We start from the raw sequence: 20179 nt of genomic DNA, 5'->3' as shown, positions 1-20179 counted from the left end.
TCAAAATGTCTAAGATTTAGCCATAATTATCTCACAATTTAACAAACGTTTTATTAAGTGCGCTGTTCGTGCTATCTTCAAGGAGTCACGACTGGCGAACACACATCGACCAAATGCGAACAATCTCTCATACAAAATGCTCTTGTAGATACGCCAGCTGTCGCGGCATATCCCAAGTGTGCAGTCCATCACAACTATTACGACACGATTACGTCACGGGCGACGGTACAACGATCTTCAAAAATTCAGCACCCTACATAATACTTTGGAATGACAGATGTTTATTTTAAGCCAACGCCATGGGCTTTCAATTCGTGGGGCAAGACACAAAATTTCAAAATAAACAGTAAACTCTGTTTGTCATATAAACTTGAGTTGCAAATTAATAGTTCAAGTTTGGGCCGAGCAAACTTTCAACTACATCTTTAAAACTGGTGATTTCGCAACATAAGGTAACACAATACAATGTTAGAAACATACTTTTCAGAAACCAGTGCCCAAAAGAATTAAATTTGGTCTACAGTGTATCTTTGAAAGGATATTTTAGACCTGCTGATATTGTGTCGAACAGTTTACCAGCTGACTACAGTCACATGGGTACTGGCTACACTAATCTAGACAAAGATTTTTGTAATATCATGTACATTTTTTTTATATATAATAGGTCTAACTTAGTTATAAACACAGCGCATTGACTGCTAGCGAAGCCTGCTTTCGAAAACTTTCTAACAAGGTGGAGAATTGTCTGTTTGCTCGACAAGATTTCACGTGTGCATTCAAGCGTAAACAGCTCAAACCACACATTTAAAACCATCGAACCATAACATTTTTCGTTATTTTGCTTTAAATTTAGAACTGTTTCACACAAATTTATTCCTATTAAAATTAAATGTTCCAATAACAATAAAAAAGTCACTAAGTTATTCACGCCAGCGTCGGCTGGTATAGCATTTGGTGGTAGCTGTATCGTCACCCGATGGGCCAAGGGGGCAACGAGTCAGGATGTGTTTCGTGGCCTAATTTTCAGTGTTAGTAGTTTATGGCTATAAGTACACGAAATTGAAAATTTTTTGAAAGACATTTCATTTTCGTGTTTAGAGCGTTGAAAAAATGCACTGGTATTACAGTAAGTTGTAGCCTTTGTCCAGCAGGTGTCTTCCGAGTACAAAAATACGAAGACCGTTTTAATAAAATCAAATGTGATTTAAAGCCTTTGCAAAGGATTCCCCCAAGCAAACAATGGTGTTCACGTCCCTTTGAAACTCGTGTGTGACCTGGTAGGCCTGGAGAACCAACTTACAGCAGGAGGAACAAGGTGTGACAAATATAATTTATTATCGAAGATTTGCGACCAATTGCCCAAATTCGGACCATTGTATGCTTCTACGTCAGTTTATATTACTGCAACTAAGGGAGTATATTTGCATGAACGAAAAATTATAAAGTAAACTACACTGTTTACAGACGAAAATGTGGACACAAGGGTTAAACCAGTGGACGCAAACCGCAAAGCAAGAAAACTACAACTTACACTATACAAAACGAATTTAGAGATCTACACCCAAGCGATCAAATTAACAAAAAGGACAGATCATTAACAGTTGCAAACAAAAGGACCATTTCATGTTATGGTTAGTGATGACGTGCAAATTGATGTTTCCCGACAGTTTCGTACGTTAAAAAGATACGTGACCAATTCATTATGCACCGAGCAGAAATAAGAGATTATGTTTATGGCGAGGCGAGCATATCCATTATGCATGGCAGGTCGATGAAAGAGATAATAAAACTGGACTGCAGAGACGCTGCTACCACGAGGGGTGACCAACAGACTGAGCAGGCCTGCACATTTTTAGTAAAACGGCGGAGTTTTCCACCATAAAAGTGGGAACAATGTGACAGTAAAATACACCAACGGATACAGGTGAAACCAAGGAAATCCTGCCATAAATATCCATGATCTATTGATATATACATACACATGATACTGTGGCGGAATTGTTTTTCAAGTTATTAAAAAGCTCATACTTGGGGCACATGATAGCACATGTACGCATGTGTGGGGGTATTGTCAGTAGCAGTTACTGCAGCATTTTATAAAACAAGCATCTCCAAATCGTACCACTACGCGACAAACACAGTAAAGAAAACTACTGCAACTGTATTACACACAAAGCATACGCAAGTAAGGTGCAAAAAGGTTGGCACTGGCAGGCAAAGAAAGCTACCAAGTGCCATAAAACAAGCCCGCTTTGGTGTAGCGAGCAAACAAGGGCGTCGACCCGACGGTTCACGCTCGAACGATTTTACAAAGACTAGCGTCGTGCGAAGTGGCGTGTATGGAAAAGAACGACAACACCGCCACGTAGATTAAAATTCTTGCGTTTGACAGCAAGAAACGTTAGTATTCGGAATGTTGGGTAAAATAGGTCATATAACTACCCCAGTAAGTGGCTAACACTGGTCACGTAACTTCCCCTAACACGCACAACCCGAATCATCTTTTTCGGGAGTTGATGTCTCTAACTTGGTTGATGAATCGTTGGCGGCTTTGGGTTGAGCAGGCAGTATGGTCTTGTCCACTACTTCCTCCATTCTGTGGCACAAAAAACAACCATTGCAATACCCATGTGGGTATCCTGATTACATTTACCAAAGTTCTTTATTCTTTTCATTGCCTGGCAACAAACCCACCTTTTCATTACCAAATTGAGTAAAAGCATGACAGCTTTCTCCACGCTCTGTCCAGTTGCAGCACTTGTTTCAAGGTATGGAAGTCTGTGAAAAAGTATTTATTTTATACACAAGTTTTGGTACATGTATTTAAATGCATCATGACAAACATAACTCAAAACATTGTAATGCAATAAACCCAAAACTGAGCACCCATAAGATTCAGCACACTCTCTGGCCCGGTCTTCAGATACAGCTCGCATTTCATCAAGGTCACACTTATTTCCACACAGCACTATGTCAGGTGAATCACAGTAAGAATGCTGTCGTAGTTGGTCTGTGGGTATTTACATTATTAAGCTTTCCAATATTATGAAAGGTATCTTAAAATGTTTATAATCAATGACATATTTCACATGATATCAAGTCCTGAATAAAAATTTTGCACAAAAGTAACATCATTCCAGAGAAATGGTATATAACTTATACAAGTCTGAATACAATCAATACTATTTTCTTATTCCCACCTAGCCAGTTTCTTATGTTTAGGAAGCTTTGTTCATTTGTCAAGTCAAAAAACAAAAGAAATCCCATTGCATCTCGAAAGAAGGCAGTAGTCAGACTTCTAAACCTGCAATACACCCAAAATGTACCACTTAAACAATCTCATAAACATATATAGTGGAAGTAAGTGGAAAATTGGAAACAACTGTAGGGATAAGCATGTTGAATAAATAATAACAGAGGGCAAACTGATACTCTCTGTAAAGTTTTGTAACTCTTCTTGCTGAACAGCAATATCCCAAATGATAAAGAGTTGTCATCTCATATTTATAGTTTGTTTCATTGTGACAAAATGAGCATCAATCTTGACCTATTTCACCTCAGTTACCTAAAATAATGTACTACGTAATGTGGGTACTAGAAACAATCAAACCAGAACGATTTTTAGTAGTATAAATGGATTTAAAAGCCCTATCTGCATAAATGATACATATGTGTGCATGTCATCTTTTTAGAAGGAGTTAATAATATGTGCCCTCTACTACAAACTAATTTTGCCTTCTGCTAGTGTTTTTTGTATAACTTTCTGTCATCCAACTCAATAGAAAATCTGTTTCTGCACAGCAATGCTTATGTCAAATGAAACACTAGTTATCAATATCATACACACAAACCCCACCTTTCTTGTCCAGCAGTGTCCCATAGTTGCAAATGAATTCTTTGCGTTCTGCCACCGTCAACACCAGAGGGTCTGTAGTTCTAATATGCAAAGCAACAATTGACGAAATTTGAAATGACAAACAAAGGAAAATGAAATTTCATTGAACTTTTATTCAAGCACCTTATAAGTCATATGTATATACATAAAAAAAATAACATGAAATCCACACTTCTGAATACAAAATGCATTTCATTTCGGCATAGCCCACCGTGTTAACTAATACGATCAAAGATTACTGTTCTTCCTTATTTTACACCACAATTAATGAACAAAAATGTCCATGGTAATTCAGTTCAAAGCCACTACAAATTTATACAGCTATATTTTTATATGAGTTATTCAAGTATGCAAAGAAATGTTTTACATACAACTCTTTTCTCCCTAAAGTCTATTCCAACAGTGGTGACAAATTTGCTTTCAAATGTTCCATCTGTATACTGAAATAGAAATGATGTTTTTCCCACACCTAAATAAAACAACAAAAAACAATTTAGTTGTCAGCAAAGTGTTTGAAAGTTTAAAAGCTTTTACCTGAGTCTCCTAGGGCTAAAAATTTGATTAAGTAATCATATTCTGTGTTTTGCATTTGTTCCGTACCATTTGCCATTTTAAACCAGGTTAATAAGAAAATTTAATTAACATAAGTGATAATAAACAAAACTAAAAGTAGAGTCAAATTTAACAACAAAATGCCCTTTTGTCTAAAAATAGCATAACAGAAACAGCATGCTGAAATGCATTTCAAGACTCAGTGGTCAGTGGACAAGACAAGGAGGAGGACCCTGGTGTTTTAGCTAGCACCACACCTAATATCTCTGCTGAAACTTTACAGGAACGTTAAATGACACCTTAAGAGTTACCATGCCAAAAACGTCTTCACCTATGACGTAATAAAATGTAGAAGAGTTTTAAGTTTTACTTTCCTTTCGCGCTGCCCGCTACGACGAAAGAGACGCTAGTCGACTAAACTTTTTTCAGTAGACGAAACTTTAAACGCGCATAACTCTGCCGGTACTCGTGGGATTTCGATAATTTTTTTTTGCAAGATGCATTAATTGACACAAAATTTATGAAAATGTAAAGAAAATTATTTTGAATTTCGAACGAGTTTTGTAACGGATATTAATCTGCATTGTCACCAATCAGCTATAACTTTTTTTATAGGTCGACAGGAAAGATAATTTACCACCATTGGAAGGCCCTTTACAATCCCTTCACAGCGATACACAACTTGTGCGCGATTTCGTGGGGGTTATATGTTTACCGACCGAATATTAATTATGATCGTCATAACAAGGATCAGTCTTTCACTTATAACTATGTCTACAGTTTGACGGGAAAGACAATTCTACCATCATTGCAAAGAGAAAAACATTTCCAACGATACCGTCTTTCAATTTGCGGAGTCTATATGTCTACCGACCAAATAGCCTATTGTTCATAACCACGGCTCAATATTTTGTGTATCATAATCATCAACCTCAACGTAAAATGAGAAATCCACATTTTAGCAAAAGCTCAACAGTACCCTATGATTCTTCGTTCAGTGAAAAACCGCAACGAACAACATGTACTCTTAACACCACAAATCGCCAGGAACATAGAGCAAACACCATTGATCCATTTCATGATTCCAACTTCGCGTCATCAAATGCGCGTCATCAAAGTACGTCACAATGCTATAGGTAAAGTTTGACCGAAAATGCATGGCTTTAAATTGGAGTTTTTCAATTAAACGCGTATAGCGCTGCGGTAAATCAGTTTGTAAAAAATTGGTTTTCTTTAGGCAAAGCAGAAACTCGCATAGAATACAAGTACCAAACACCAAAAAAAAATCCACCAACAAAAGGAAATTTTCTTGTGGATTTTACTGTGAGGTGGCCAAGGTTAAATTCTACCGGGGTGTATGCATGTGTATAGGTGTAGTTGAGGGCTTCGGTGAGATATAGCCTAGGCTCGGATTTGGTCCCTGCATAGCGGGTAGAACTCGATGCTGAGACCGTCGAGGCCGCGGGTTTTACCAGTTGGGAAAAATGATGTAACTTCGTGTTGTGGGGGGTTGGAAGGATTTCGAAATATTTTTCAGGGATGTGATTCTGGGAGAGGTTCGTGAAATCTTTGTTGGGGAGAAGAGACGGGAAATGTTGGTCAGAGTACAGAGATTTGCGAAAAATTAAATTGCGGGTGTGTGATAAAATTTCCAGGGGTTGAGAGGAGGAGTCCATGGAGGCCATGTAGGTTTTTCGACTAGAACCCCATTATTTGGGTAAAAATATCAATCCTGTATTCACCAACACCAACCCTAATGTATTATTTTCATTTAAAAGTCCCAACCATAACCATTTTTCAACCGCAATCAAGCTTTTGATTGTGCAACGTCACCACGTGAAGTCCTAGCTCCAAACAGAAACTTTTTTACTTCATGACGACTGTCGTCAGTCATCTGCAGCAGTGATAGGACATAATAAGCTAAAACAGTGGTTCTTACGCCCTCCCGTCAACCAATTATCATGGGGGGCGCAAGCTCTATACCAAAACGTCATTTTTTTGTAGTGGTAATGCACAAGACCGTTACTAAAAGGAGGCGTAATAGAAAAAAGGTTAAGAACCACTGGGCTAAAACAATGTCGTCTGGCAGTTGGGGTCATTGCACGGCCTGTCTCATTGTCGCATAAAACACATCACCTTAGCGGTACTTGAAATGCAGAATGAAGGAACAGCGAGGATACTGAAATAACACATTTTGACAATAAGCCGTTTGCCAAGAGCTCTTTCTCCTCTTGACCAACCTCGACTCTCGGCGCTATCGTACAGTGGACGTACTACCGCATGGGGTGGGCCAAACGAAACAACATTTTCTATCTGAATGAATTCGTACCACTTGGAGGCGATTTCATTCCATCGTGTTGATTTCCAATAAAGAACTCCCAGATTTCTCGGTTCGATAGAATTAAAATGAAAGAGCAACGACCCCTCATCACTGCTGCTGGTGACTGACGACGGTCACCTCAAAGTATAAAAAAGTGTCTGTCTGGCCCGGTAACTGGCAACAAAACAAATCATTATGACCAGCATTGTTAAATAGTGGGTTAGGGACATTAACCAAAACACTAGGGTTAGGGTTGATAAAACCTAGAGTTAGGGTGTTAAACCCAATTTTTACGGTCAGGGTGCCCAGACAGGCGATCGCGGCCTTTTGCACCAGCACTACTCATGCTAAAGCTTACCAGTGCCCAATTCGTATACGTGAAAAATTATGGTTTAATTATGGTTGAATTCATTAATTGCTGCCTCTCACGGAAATAATGGCCATAAGTACTGTTACTTTAATAATATTGTGGTATGCCATCGATTTTAAGATGGTCACGTGAAAAAGTATTATTTTCAAGTCAGAAAAGGTGCCAATCGTAGCAATCTTTAGTGTATCTATTAAAAAAAGTTTTGCTTGCGGCACGTAACAAAGCAACCGGTAATGCATCATGAAGTTCAAATTAAGGGTTGCATGAGCAGTAACGGATATGCTGCTGTCAGGGCGATTTTCAGCTTGTTTGGGGCAGTTTCCATGTATTTTTTAACCTTTTCAGCCAACTAGTAATTTGATGCTGGCTGTTGTTAAAAAGTTAGTTGAAAAAACGTCAGAATATTGGAGGGGGTCTTGCTAAAATTTTAATCACAAAAGGCATAACTTCAATTGTCATTTTATGTTAAGCCCGCCGCTTATTTACACATTCAGGTCAAATTTAGTTCCAGAATAGTTGCTTAAATCCCCCCTTGGGGGCATTTCGCCCCTGGTCGGACATTATTTTAGACAAAATGGCTGCATGGACATGAAATAAAGTCCTACTTCATTATTGAAGAAATGGCGCGAAAATAAGTTGAGGATACAGTTTTTTCCAGAAGCAATCCTTGCGAAGTGGACAATACGCCCTCCCACTACTGCCGCGAATTAAGTGTTGAATGAGGCTGGTATAGAATGTCGTTGTGTACTATACTTTTGCTGGTTTGAGGCTGTGTGTATGTCATTTGGTTTTCAAAACCTCAGAAGGTGCTTTTACGCAGATGAGAAATACACAGTTGTATAGGGTTGTGACATCATAACAAAAGAATGTACCGCAAGCTTGTGATTTTTTGTCACCGTCATTTAATGTCGATCAATAAAATATTTGCGGTAGAAATTATTAGCCCTATTGGTTTGACAGTTCCAACATCACAAATAGCTACATTTTCTCGATCTTATGACCATTTGACCCGTGTTTAATCGCGCTGGGAAATATTGAAGAATATAAAATGTGTCTATGACATCACTATGTGCCACGATGATTTAAAACACAAAAAAGCACCGGAATCCAGTCCAAAACGACCTCCGCAATGTATTTTTAATAAATTTTCACAGAATAGTGAACATTCTGTCGCAATTTGTGCAATAACAGCAAGACTACTTTTTTGTTTGACCAATTTACTCGATTATGGTCTGGGGGGATTAACTTTGAAGAGCAATTAAATCTTTGTTGGTTATGGTTATATTTATTTTGTGTGCGCACAAATGAAAAAGAAATACTTGCTACGACTATAACTGCAGGCAAGGCGTTTGAACCTCTGGGCCTAATTTCTAGAATATATTGCTACGTTTGGCCGATGACCTATGCAGTAATAACCTGTAACTCGCAGCAGTCAGATCTTAAAAGTAAGCACAGCTTCAAATTCCTAGTAACATACCATGGCAAAGCGGGATCGCGCTATGTGAAGGCCTTTGCTTGAAAGAGAACAAACACTCAAGTTACAAAGACATATTTTCATCAGGTTAGTGTTTATTTCGCGTTATTTAAACTCTTTTCACACACAAAAAATAATATTTAACTGGTGATCCTTTTTTGATAATGTAGCTGTCAATTCAGAAACGTGTTCATTTAAAAACAGCGGAGAAAAATGTCAATCAAGTTTAGCTGTTAATGATGCAAAAAACAACGGATACAACACGAAGTCCTGTACAGCTTACTTAATCACTTGATAAGAGGGTTCAGGTACCTGTAAATAAAGTAGGTTTGAACAATAGGTCATTTTTACTAGACTGTTTAATTAGGTTTTCCTTACATGTAGTGAACGGCTGACCGCCGTAATCCCAAAGCCCAGTACTCAAACAAGTTGCTGTAGAGGCTCCTGCCAAAGTTAATGTTGCAGGATTGCACACAAACGTGATCGCATTCGGCGCTCCTTCCAAATATTGTGCCATAGGATTCATGACTGCAACGTTAGCTTGAGTCACTGGCGCCAAACAAACTGCAACAACAAAACAAGGCTCTCAATAGAAATCGAATATATAACAGACGAAAGTTGGTGCATATAAACCCCCACTGCAGTGTTATGAGTGACGTAATACTTTCATTTTAACTAAACACGCGCACCTCTTAAACATGTAGGGGCGGCACCAGACCAAACAGGTGGATCAGCTGCTGTTGCCCCGGCATTGCAAGTGTTCATTGTGGCTGCTGAAAGTTGGTAGCCCACATTGCAGGCATAGGTAACCACATCAGTGGGCATATACACGGCCTGTGCCGGGGTCACAAACTGGTTGGCATTCAGAGGGACCGCTGGGCAAGCTAAAAAATGGTAAATAAGAGTATTAACAGACCATTCACGGGAAAACAACTCAACCATGTGTCAGATTCACCTGACTGACAAAGGGGCAGTTGCGGTTCGAGAAACATCCATTCGCCACTCGGAAGACACTCGTTGGTGGACGTTTGTCCTCCAACAGGTATTTGGCTTGGAAGGACGCAGGTGTAGGTAACAGTAGCGCCTTCCTGATAACCTAATGCTGGGGCCGCCACGGTTGGAACAAGTCCGAACGTCAACGGAATAGTAACACAATCTAAAAAAAGACATAAAATTGTTTTGGAGTCCCACACATTGTCATGCTTTTGTTAATCCCTTACCTTTCAGACACGTATCTGTAACAGCACTCCACGAGCCACCGGTTCCACAGGTTGACGTGGGGTTGGCAGGACGCACACTACTCGAATATCCCGGGTTGCACGTGTATGTTACCACTCCAGTGGTCGGCATATACGTTGGTTGTACGGGCATGTATGATGAATTTGGTACAGTAGGAGGTGGAGGAAGGCACACTGTTTTTAAACATAATGGTTTGTTAATGTTGAAGATATTAAGCAGACGAAATTTCATGAAAAACTTATTTTGATGCAATCAACTTTTCCTGCAAACTCCCTCAAAGGTGTGATACTCAGATACAGTTACATACCGTCCAAGCAATCGGCAACTTGTGAAAACGTGTACTGCCAGTTTCCACCAACGCACATGTTCGTTGTTTGTCCAACGATTTGCCCAACTTGCATAGGACCACATACGTAAGTAATGATATCGCCTTCTTTATACGGGCCCGTCGAGGGAGTAAAGTCGGTACCGGTTTTGAAAGGTACCGTACCCGTGCACTCTGTGACAAACATACACATATATATATATATCAAAACTTTACATGTATCCATGAAACTTAGATTAGGCGGAAACGTACCTAGCAAGCATTGAGGGGGGGCGGTTGGAGTAAATTCGCTATTGGGAAGAGCGCATGTCTGCACCTCATTTACAGGCACATATCCACTAAGACACGAATAGGTAGCTGTTGTAGCGTGAGGGTAGGGCGCTACAGCACCTGTCGGATTTAGCACCGGCGAGGATGCTGCTGCGTTGGTTGGATTGGCTGGGAGGGTGGGACAGTCTGAAATTGTATAAAAATATATATATCCACACTGTTGTAGCAACCTCGTATTTGAATTTGTAAATGTACTTACATGCAACGCACGTCGGTGCAGTTCCAGATAATGCTGGCGGAGTTCCGGCATTACAAGTGATTGTCGCTGCCCCATTAAGTGTAAAACCGGTATTGCACGTGTAAGTTGCAGTCTGAGTTGGCGCCAGGGTAGTGGTAGGGGTAACGGTACCATCCGTTATGGACGGCGTTGAAGGACAAACTGCGGGGTATTATTTGCATTAAGTTTTTAGTTCAGAAGACATTCAAGGCAGATCAACTTTTTATACCGGTTGCTGAGCAAGTGGGAGAGGCGTACATCCATGTGAAATCGGTTTTGCATGTATTACTTGTCGCCCCGACAGGGTTTTGGCCTGTCGGACAGCTGTAGGTAACTGTATCTCCAACTGCGTGCGAAGTTGCCATTGGCGAAGCAGTCACATCTGTGTTAGTGGGTGGCGCTGTGCAACCTGTGAAATATCGTTTATTAGAATTTGCTTGTTATTAAGAAAACAATTCTTTGACAAACAAATATCACGCACCGCGCACACATGTCGGCAAGTCAGCTGAATTCCATGTTGGGGTACCACTTACATCTTGGCATGTAGTGGTAAGACTGCCCCCTTGATGTAGGTAGCCGGCGTTACACGCGTAGGTAGCGGTTTGACCCAGACCAAACACCCCGGTCACGGCGCTATTGGCAACAGCCGGTGGGGTACCGCATGCTTTGAAAAAATAGTAATGGGTTTTTAATAGTCATGAAAAATTTAGGACAGTGTTTACCACGAAAATTCCTGTTTTGGGACACTTTTGCGAGATTAACTTACCCGAATTGCGTCAATAATTTAACGCACTTTGAACACTAAATCTAGCATTGCGCAATTAAAAGCAAAACCTAAATTGTAGTCATTGATATCGATGCCCAACTACAAAAATCTGCGCAATTCTAAGCAATACATCTGACTTATTAAGTTCCACAGTATACCAGTACTAGTTTCGCCCCTAAAACTGATCACATTACAGTGAGATGCTTTTCAAATGCTGCAATGTTTTTTTTCTAACTTACCGGCCACGCACGTGGGGGCTGTAGAGCTGGACCATAGCAAAGTTCCTGCGTCGCAAACGTTCGTGCCAGTACCCACCATTACGAATCCAGCATTGCAAGAGTAGGTAACAGTCACTCCACCAAGATGGTTGACACCAGCCGGACTGTTGCTTCCATTATCAGTAATTAAGGGCAGGGGCGGACAATCTTTGGAGGCAACGCCGTTTAATCAGTGGTGCAAAAGTTTCTTCATCTTGGAAACACATTAAATTGGTCACTTACTTGTGGTGCCGCAAGTCGGTTCAGTAATGTCCCAAGCACCGTTGGTACAAGTGTTGACCACAGGTCCCGTTGGGTTTCCAGTTGCACAACTGTAAGTGACCGCCTCGCCCTCGACGTAGTCAGCTTGTACAGGCGAGTGCGTTGGGTCGGCGGTGCCAGCGCCCGGTACCACAGGGCAGACTTTATCGTGTTTGAAAAAGTATATTAAATTTATCAGCTAGCAAACGTAAAAAGGCAAATTTTCACCAAGGGTTACAAAAGTTTTTTTCACAATATAGTACCGTGTATCAAGACAAGTGCCACAAACCACTGACAGGTCATACCGTTTTGGTAAACCACGAGTACGGGCATGTAGCAAGCAAATGACTTGAATATGACTTGAAACAACTTACGTTGCAGGCATGTAGGGGCCGCTGATCGCCAGTTCAAATCTCCTTGGCAAAGGTTGTCTGCTGAGCCCCGCAAACCAAAACCGGTGTTGCATGAGTATGTAAGGAAGGTTCCAGGAGGAAACGTAGTTCCTGGTAAACTTGCCATTCCGTTGGCAGGCAAGGGGAGGCCGGTACATTCTGTAAAACAGAAGATACGTTAAATTCACCGAGTACATTGGCTAGGCTGGTAATTGCATAAAAAATTGCTAGATTTGTTAAGTATACCTGCTACTTGCTAGATTATTTACTACTGAAAACGCATTCTCACCGCTCTGGCACGTCGGTGCAGTTGCAGGACTCCATTGGCCGTCGGCCTGACAGGAAAGCTGTGATGATCCCACAATTGTGAATCCTGCCGTTTGACAAGAGTATTGCACAATTGTTCCACTAGGATATGGTGGAGCGGCAAGGGAGCTTAATACGGTAAGTTGTCCTCCTCCAAGTGCATTCGGAGTGGGCGGCTGTTGGCAATCTGCATACATAGTGTTTAGAAATACGCCGAAACGAGAAAAGACATCACTTACGATAAATTTAACAACGTTAAAGCATTGATTTATATTATTTCATGTGTTGTCAAATAATGAGTCTGTTTCATTCAATTACCTTGGTTGCACACTGGAGCTACTCCACTCCAGGTTCCACCTGCCTGGCATTCTATGCTGGCAAGTCCGGACAAGGTGAAACCAGGTGCGCAAGTGTAAGTGACTGTTGATCCCACTGCCATGTATGTTGGAGTTTGGGGAGAGAATGATCCTTGTCCGACAGTGATAGCAGGAACCCTCGGGCAAACTGTAGCAAAAAATGAAAAAAAATGTTTAAGCTGCAGATAGATGACCAATTATTCGACCTAAAAGGTCTCTTATGTGCAGTTGGTGTGACTTTCAGACGACTTTGCTGACCAAACGGCCAGGCAAAGACTTTCACTTTGTGGTGACTATACAATCACCGTCATCCGTTGGGCACCAAACTAGGTGCAATCTTACGGAGAAAACAAGGTGGAAACACTATGGCCAAGCAAAGCTCAACCAATAGTACCGTCCGTGTCACAATAATCATAAGTTAAGCAAAGTGGAGCCAAAAGTAGTAATAATAAAAAAACATTCGAAAAACCTACTTGCAAGATCTTCATTTTTAAGGCTAATTGTCTGAGAAGTTACAAAAAGTTTTTAAACGTTTACTCACCACCAGCGTTGCATGTGGGCGCATCGGGCGGGTTCCAGTTTCCATTAGGCAAGCAGAAGAGTATATTCTGTCCTACCAAAGTACCCCCCGTGCAGGTGTATGTAACAAATGAGTTAGCAGCGTACACAGTTTGCACAGGATTTACTGTTGTCCCAGAGGGAGTGGGAGGTGAAGCGCACCCTGGTAACATAAGATAAAGTTGTGAAGATAAGCAAATGTGATTTGTCAATTCAAATCACTTATTTTCGCATAAAAGTCTGCAACTTAAATGAACAATACAAGCAAACGGTAAAATTACTCTGTCTCTGTTAAAACGGAAAGGTCGTCGAGCCAATTGAAACACTGTGTAGTGGAGATTACCACAAGTATAACATTTCAATTGGACCACTGGTTGAAAAAGACACTAATAATTTTGTCGAGGCAAATTTGTTTCGTACAAAATAAAATAATTGTCAAACCTGGTTGGCAGGTTGGTGCGAGACTGCCCCATAAACCTACATTTCCAGGTCCAAGTGTGCACATGTTCGTATTGCTTCCAACCACAGTATTAGTTCCGGAGCACGCATACGTCACAGTATCACCAAACTGGTAGTACGCTTGCACAGGGTCAAAGCTCAGACTTGCATGTCCCGAAACAGGAGGTAATCCACACACTTGACAAAAGAACAACTTAAAATGCAATCCTAACTTACGAAAGCATTCGTAAACACTGAGCTGGGCGTACACAGGCAGAAATTAAAAGAAACAAATTTTTTTTTGAAATTTAGTATTTCTATTTTCTGTAGAATCGACCAATTAATACGGGGTCCAAAAATATAATAAAATAGTCGGGGACCAAATGTCCACAAATCAGTAATTTAAAACTGCATTGGAACCGTAGTTAAAAGGAACAAAAAAAACGATCTAAAATTCCACTTAACAGCTAGCTCTTATTTGCAAATAATATCGTACCAACACACAAATTGCCGCTCAAACACAAGCGATTTTTTAGAATGTTTCAAACAAGTTATATTTTTTTATGGGGAAACTGCTGAACTTACATCTGTCGCATGTGGTTCCGGATACACCAGGGGGACATTGACATGTGAAAGAATTCAAGCCGTCTACACAAATTCCTCCATTTAAACACGGATTCGTTGCGCAGTCATCAATCTCTGCGATCAAAATGGTAAATATAAAGTTTTGCTTGTTTTGGACTTTCGCCGTGTGATTTTTGAAAAAAGGCATTTGCTACATGGCATTTCTGAGCCAATAAGCTTTCGCATGATAGGGTTAATTACCTCGGCATGCAGGAGGGTCCTTTAATCCAGGTGGGCATTTGTCTCTCAGTCTTGTAACTAAAAAAGTTGCATTACACGGACATAACTTCTGCATTTGATTTAAAAAAACTTCATATCGTACACAATTTCACCCACTCGATAATTTGGTTTCGATTACACGTTTTATGTTAAATATTACAAATTCTTTTTATTTCAATAAAAATATTTTGTTCGCTTTATTTCAGTAACTGTTAGGGCCATTTGTCATTTAACAAACAATTGGTATTATCTAGCAATCACAGATAAATCGCAGACAATTCTTACTGTAGAAAGTTGCCTTGTAACAAGCACCGTCCTTCCAACAACAAGCCAATCTGTAACAGTCCAGACTACAAAGAAAAAGAATAGTTTCATTGATATCCGCAATTTGTAAAGAAAAACTTCAACGCGCCAAACGTGAACACAGAAACACTTACACAGTGACTGGGTAATGTGTGCACTTGGCTGCTACGCGACGACTGTCACACGTTCTTACTCCGTGATTGCCCTCGTAACCTGGTTCTCCACCGAGGTCCCAGTGACCTGAAATAGATTATATGTGTTTTATTTACATTTACATCTATATACAGTTAATGGGCATAGGGATTAAAATGGAAAATTTTATAATAATAAGTCTAGTCTATGTGATGATAGCCAATTTTCCCCATTTTGAAATACAACTGTTCGGTCAAATTTTACCCTTTAGTGGTGGATACGTTTTTTTATATAATGAAATGCAAATATAAAGTTGCATTATAACCAAACAACTTACTTTTCTCGTTTTCTCTTCGAGGAGAACGAGTCGGGGTAAATCCAAAGAAACCTACGCTGAGCTCAGCTGTAAAAAAGTAAGAAGTTGTGAGTACCAAGAATCATCTCCCAAATGATTGTTCAAACAGGTTGGTATTATGTGTGCTAACATTTGTTTTAATGCAAAATAAAGTGCATCATATACAACTACAAAATATCGAATAGCTTCCTCCGAACATTAGCTTAAACCATTCACCTTTTTGAAAACATTGGCCATTACCGACATCAAAGCAGCATCCACTGTAATGCAAATTGCACATTGGTAAAAACAATTTTATCGACAATTGTAACATTGAAAAAATGTACTTAGTCTATTAAAACTGACTAGCAACATGTGTTAACAGTGCGTATTTGCCCATATACCGCCGCGTTGTGCTATACATGGTTTACTTCATAGAACCTTATTTGAATTTTCATTACGTAACGGAAGTCCTTTGTTGGTAATTATGTCAGGGATTGTGCATGGAAGACATAAGTTTACCTTTTTCAAAATGTATTGACCACGTGCAAAGGTCAATGTCAGGAAACGGGCACTGGCAGTCAAACCCCGAGGCAAAAGTCGAGTTCTCATTTAACAACTTAACCTATTCAGGTCGTTTGAAACATTCTTTCATTGCTCCCGTTTCTCCGTACCTCGCTGTGCCGGCCTTGCGACCGGAAAAGTTTTGCATCGGGCCTTTCGTGATGGCGCTCAAGGGCTCTGGGCCGTGCCTCGCACCGGAGGGCAAAACGCGCCACGATCATGAGGTGCACACATACCTTTCGAGTCAGTTGCCTTTTTTCCCGCAGGGTCAAGGGCACGCCTCGAATGTTAACCCAACCACCCGCAAGAATTATAACTTCGCTCTTACTACTTTGACAACCAAAAAAGCATGGCCTTTCCGTTTGGTTTACTGATACGTTGAAAGAACAACGCTTGAAACTTTATCATTGACTTTCGACGACAACAACGAAAATTTGTTGTTCATTTTCATTGGAACTTTAAACTTGGGCCAAAAACAAATCTGGCATAAGGTTTTCAACGAGAGTAGCCGTATTACATACTGTAGTGACATCGTCGAAAATTTGTCAAAACCACAGAGCGCATCCCTAGAAAAACGGTGCACTACAACAATCCGCACTACAAGGGCGTTGTCCGTGCCTCCACGCCTGCATTTAAGATGCTGCAGACCATGTTGTAAAAGAGTATGCCTTACCCATAAAATTAAAAACATGTTATTATTAGGTACAAAGTTACTCTTACATTTACTCACTTGAGTATTCACGTTCAAAGAAAAATAATATGACCATAGAAAATATGGTGCACGGTAACGTCACAAACATTTTCGTTTGCCCTAAATCCTTCATATCAATTCCCAATATCGCTTAACAAAATTTGTTTTGAAGATACAGTGTAACTCACTTCTGAGCGACTTACCTAAACAGGCATCCTGATTCGCTCATACCAACATCTCCGCACCTCTTACGACTTGTGATGGAAATATCACACGTTGGAGTACCCCACGTTGCACGAATGCCGAGGGATGAAATTAACGCGCAGATCAAAAGCATCGCTAAGTTCGACATGGCCAGTCCAAGGAATCTAACCAACTAAAACGCGACGGTGTGTTTGTATTTCGCCTTTATAACACCTACCTGACGTTTCGTTTTATCCTTTTTCAGGACGCACCGGTATTACTTTCTCGTTCGCATTCGCGATCGGGAAAAGATGATCCATCGCTATACAGCGAACGTACAGTTTAGACGTAAATTGGCCTGAGGTGTTTTGGCGTACAGTTTGAAGGCCTCCTATGCTGTGCTAAAAAGTGTTAATTTCCTCTTGCAAAGTTATACTGCTAAATATTTATTGGCTTTCTGCAAGGCTTTGTCGTATAGTTTTCGGTTTATAAACTAAATGTTTAATATATGCAACAACATTTTACCACGTCCCAAAGAGAAGATAATTTTTCGAAAACGTAGAGCAAACTTTGTAAGTTATAGCACAAAATAACCATACTGGTAAACCTTTCTGCCTTAGAATTATACTGCATAGCAGTATACAGTTCAGCACTGTCAATAAACGCAGAATTGGCATATTAAATTTGTGTTGTATGCAAAAATTAATTGGATCAGATGTAGGATTATTGTTCTTTGTAACAAGCTTTAATATGCAAAACCGTCCATTTCGTTCTTTCTATCCAAATTAGCCTCCCGCGAGAATATTTTTGGAAGCTCAAACACTTCAAATCACGAATAGTACTTCATTAAAATTGACATCATCCTGGGTAAATGATACGCTTAGTGTAATTTATTTTGCATTGTATTTATTTACATTTTTGCTTTCTTTTGGTCTTGCGAAGATATAATGCCTCCTTCTCCTTGGGGAAGCACTTAGTCGGTAGTGTGTGTCAGTTGCAAAACCTGCCGAAAAGGCGACTTTTATGGGTAACCCTCTACGATCACCTTATCAGTGTTTTACCTGTAATGGGAAAAGTTGGGCAAATTTCATCGTGCTTGTTTCTCTCTAAGACGTCTTGACACGGTGCACGTTCCCTGAGGCAACCACAACCACCAAAGTTTGCTATAAATGAATAAACCATGAGAGTGCAATGTCATAGGCAAGAAAAAAACATATGTTTATTGTAATATCTTAGATTTGGGATTGGTTGTTGCAAACTGCTATGAGTTGGCTAAAAAACACTGACAGTCCTGCTGAGTTCGCTTTTCAATTGTTAACTCACTTTTAGCGGTTTAAATAACTTTTTAAAAAAAAGTTTGTTGCTTGGAATTTTGTTTCGAAACCAATAAAATTGTCTACCTGTGTTCTGTGGTATAGTGATACAACATACCAAAAATGTCCTTTATTGCTTTTATCACTACATTTAACACGCCTTATTACATTGCGGCATTTATCACCAAAGCTGAATAATTCCTTGAGCTATACTTAGAAGGTGCAAATTAAATTCAATGGGCACTTCATCAAGTTGATGTGTTATCACTCAATATCAATTGGCGCACAGAAGTGGAGTTTATGCTTAAGTATCAAAATCAGTTTTGCGCTGACACGTCCTTGAACCTGCGTGCCTGGATGTTTAGATGAAAGATTTGTACCATGTTAAATGCAAAGCAATAATTGCTGCAATTTATTACATTGGTAATGTGAGCTCTTTTTCCACTGGTCAGAGAAAAAAGTGCGAATGCATCGTCAGCCATAATTGCTAGTTGGTGGTTTTGGGGTCAAGTAAATATCAATTTTATCCACATTCCACACTGGATCGTATTAACGAAGCTTTCGCTTCGATGTGTTGGAATTTAAACCATATTTTGACCACTCTTACGCTGCTTTACATTACGTGACAAGTGCATTTCTCCAACGACGGTTTCCTCTTATATTTTCAGATACAACAATAAAACGGGTCCACGTTAGGTGAAGCAATTTGTTTGAAATTAGAGGCACTTTACCGCAACTCTATCTCCACTGTTATCAAAAACATCTCATGTGTTGCACGTGACATTCCAATTATAAATTTAAACTTTTGTACATCGTAGTCACGGGCGGACCTAATTCCCCCATACCTAGTGGGCTAATTTATTGGCAAATCACACCTGCTCCAGTATTTAATTTTTATTTTTGACTTTACATTTTCGTTTTTTCACATTTTGTAAGCTTTGCATGTCTTGTCCAATCAACCATCCAAATTAGCTAAACGTTGCAGCAAGTCGTAGAATGATCTACGTATGTTGAACAGCAGGCCACAGGAAGAACGAACTGGCACAGAATAATGGGCCTTAACAGTAAAGTTTAATTAACATTGGGTTTTGTACCTGTATTACAAACTTCTTTTTCTTGGTGCCGTTGATATTAAATGTGTAATTTTATAATTTCCAGCTGGATGATTTGACAAAATATGGGACATGCAATGTTTGTTTTCTGTACATGTAATGTTTGTTCTGTAATGCTTGTTTTCTTCATTTTAACAGTAAACCTTGCAAACATTCTCTTCATATTTTTAGGGTAAAAGCTTTACTATACGCGGTTGATACAATGCATGCCATGCAACAACATGCGTCATCTGTCACAACCGGATTGACTTTAATAATTCGCGGGGTCAGATGCCACTGGGCTGGCAAAACAATGCCAGCGCGAAAAGTGACGCCCGCGGTAAACAAACCACGCCGGTCGCGACACAAACCACGTTTACGCTTATTTTTACAGCCTCTAAGCAAGGCCACTGGTAGGTCGGTGTTACCTTCGCTTCCATCGCCCGATGCCCAGCGGGCAGAGGACCAGCCTTTGTGAAATCCGTACCTGGCTGGGCGTGAAGCGTGGCCACCTGCTCTTTGTATCGAAGGCGTTCCCGTCAGCTGCGTTTGTGCGTGGTCATCACAATTTCGGGCACTATTTCTATTTTGTGGAAGATACTTTTACACCGGGTCACAAAGTTTTTTTCAAACTTGATCCATATATAAGCATATGTATAATAGAAATCT

At 40.1% G+C, this 20179-nt stretch overlaps 2 protein-coding genes across 2 annotated transcripts; both read right to left on the bottom strand.

The window, feature by feature from the left end:
* Window positions 1–1311: 1311 nt before the first annotated feature.
* Window positions 1312–4774, bottom strand: LOC145897240 (ras-related protein Rab-27A-like). Its single transcript, XM_082985435.1, has 7 exons — window positions 4430–4774; window positions 4267–4364; window positions 3857–3936; window positions 3201–3304; window positions 2887–3010; window positions 2695–2778; window positions 1312–2596 (listed from the first exon to the last, which is right to left on the bottom strand). The coding sequence occupies exons 1-7, from the start codon at window positions 4503–4505 to the stop codon at window positions 2479–2481; spliced, it is 684 nt and encodes a 227-aa protein (XP_082841561.1). The 5' UTR covers window positions 4506–4774; the 3' UTR covers window positions 1312–2478.
* A 3930-nt stretch (window positions 4775–8704) lies between these two features.
* Window positions 8705–17291, bottom strand: LOC145898631 (sushi, von Willebrand factor type A, EGF and pentraxin domain-containing protein 1-like). Its single transcript, XM_082987162.1, has 24 exons — window positions 17127–17291; window positions 15906–15949; window positions 15672–15737; window positions 15337–15442; window positions 15185–15249; window positions 14882–14938; window positions 14642–14755; window positions 14060–14254; window positions 13602–13781; window positions 13023–13208; window positions 12688–12891; window positions 12381–12557; window positions 11989–12168; window positions 11728–11913; window positions 11204–11386; window positions 10952–11131; window positions 10705–10884; window positions 10428–10631; window positions 10158–10349; window positions 9832–10023; window positions 9567–9767; window positions 9301–9495; window positions 8990–9175; window positions 8705–8923 (listed from the first exon to the last, which is right to left on the bottom strand). Exons 1-24 carry the CDS (start codon window positions 17273–17275, stop codon window positions 8916–8918), a joined length of 3630 nt encoding a protein of 1209 aa, XP_082843288.1. The 5' UTR covers window positions 17276–17291; the 3' UTR covers window positions 8705–8915.
* Between the last annotated feature and the right edge of the window lie 2888 nt (window positions 17292–20179).

Source organism: Ascidia mentula, chromosome 4 (genome assembly GCF_947561715.1).
Source record: "Ascidia mentula chromosome 4, kaAscMent1.1, whole genome shotgun sequence".
Lineage (NCBI taxonomy): Eukaryota > Metazoa > Chordata > Ascidiacea > Phlebobranchia > Ascidiidae > Ascidia > Ascidia mentula.
Note: the sequence above shows the minus strand (reverse complement) of the source record. Positions and strands in the feature narration are given on the sequence as shown.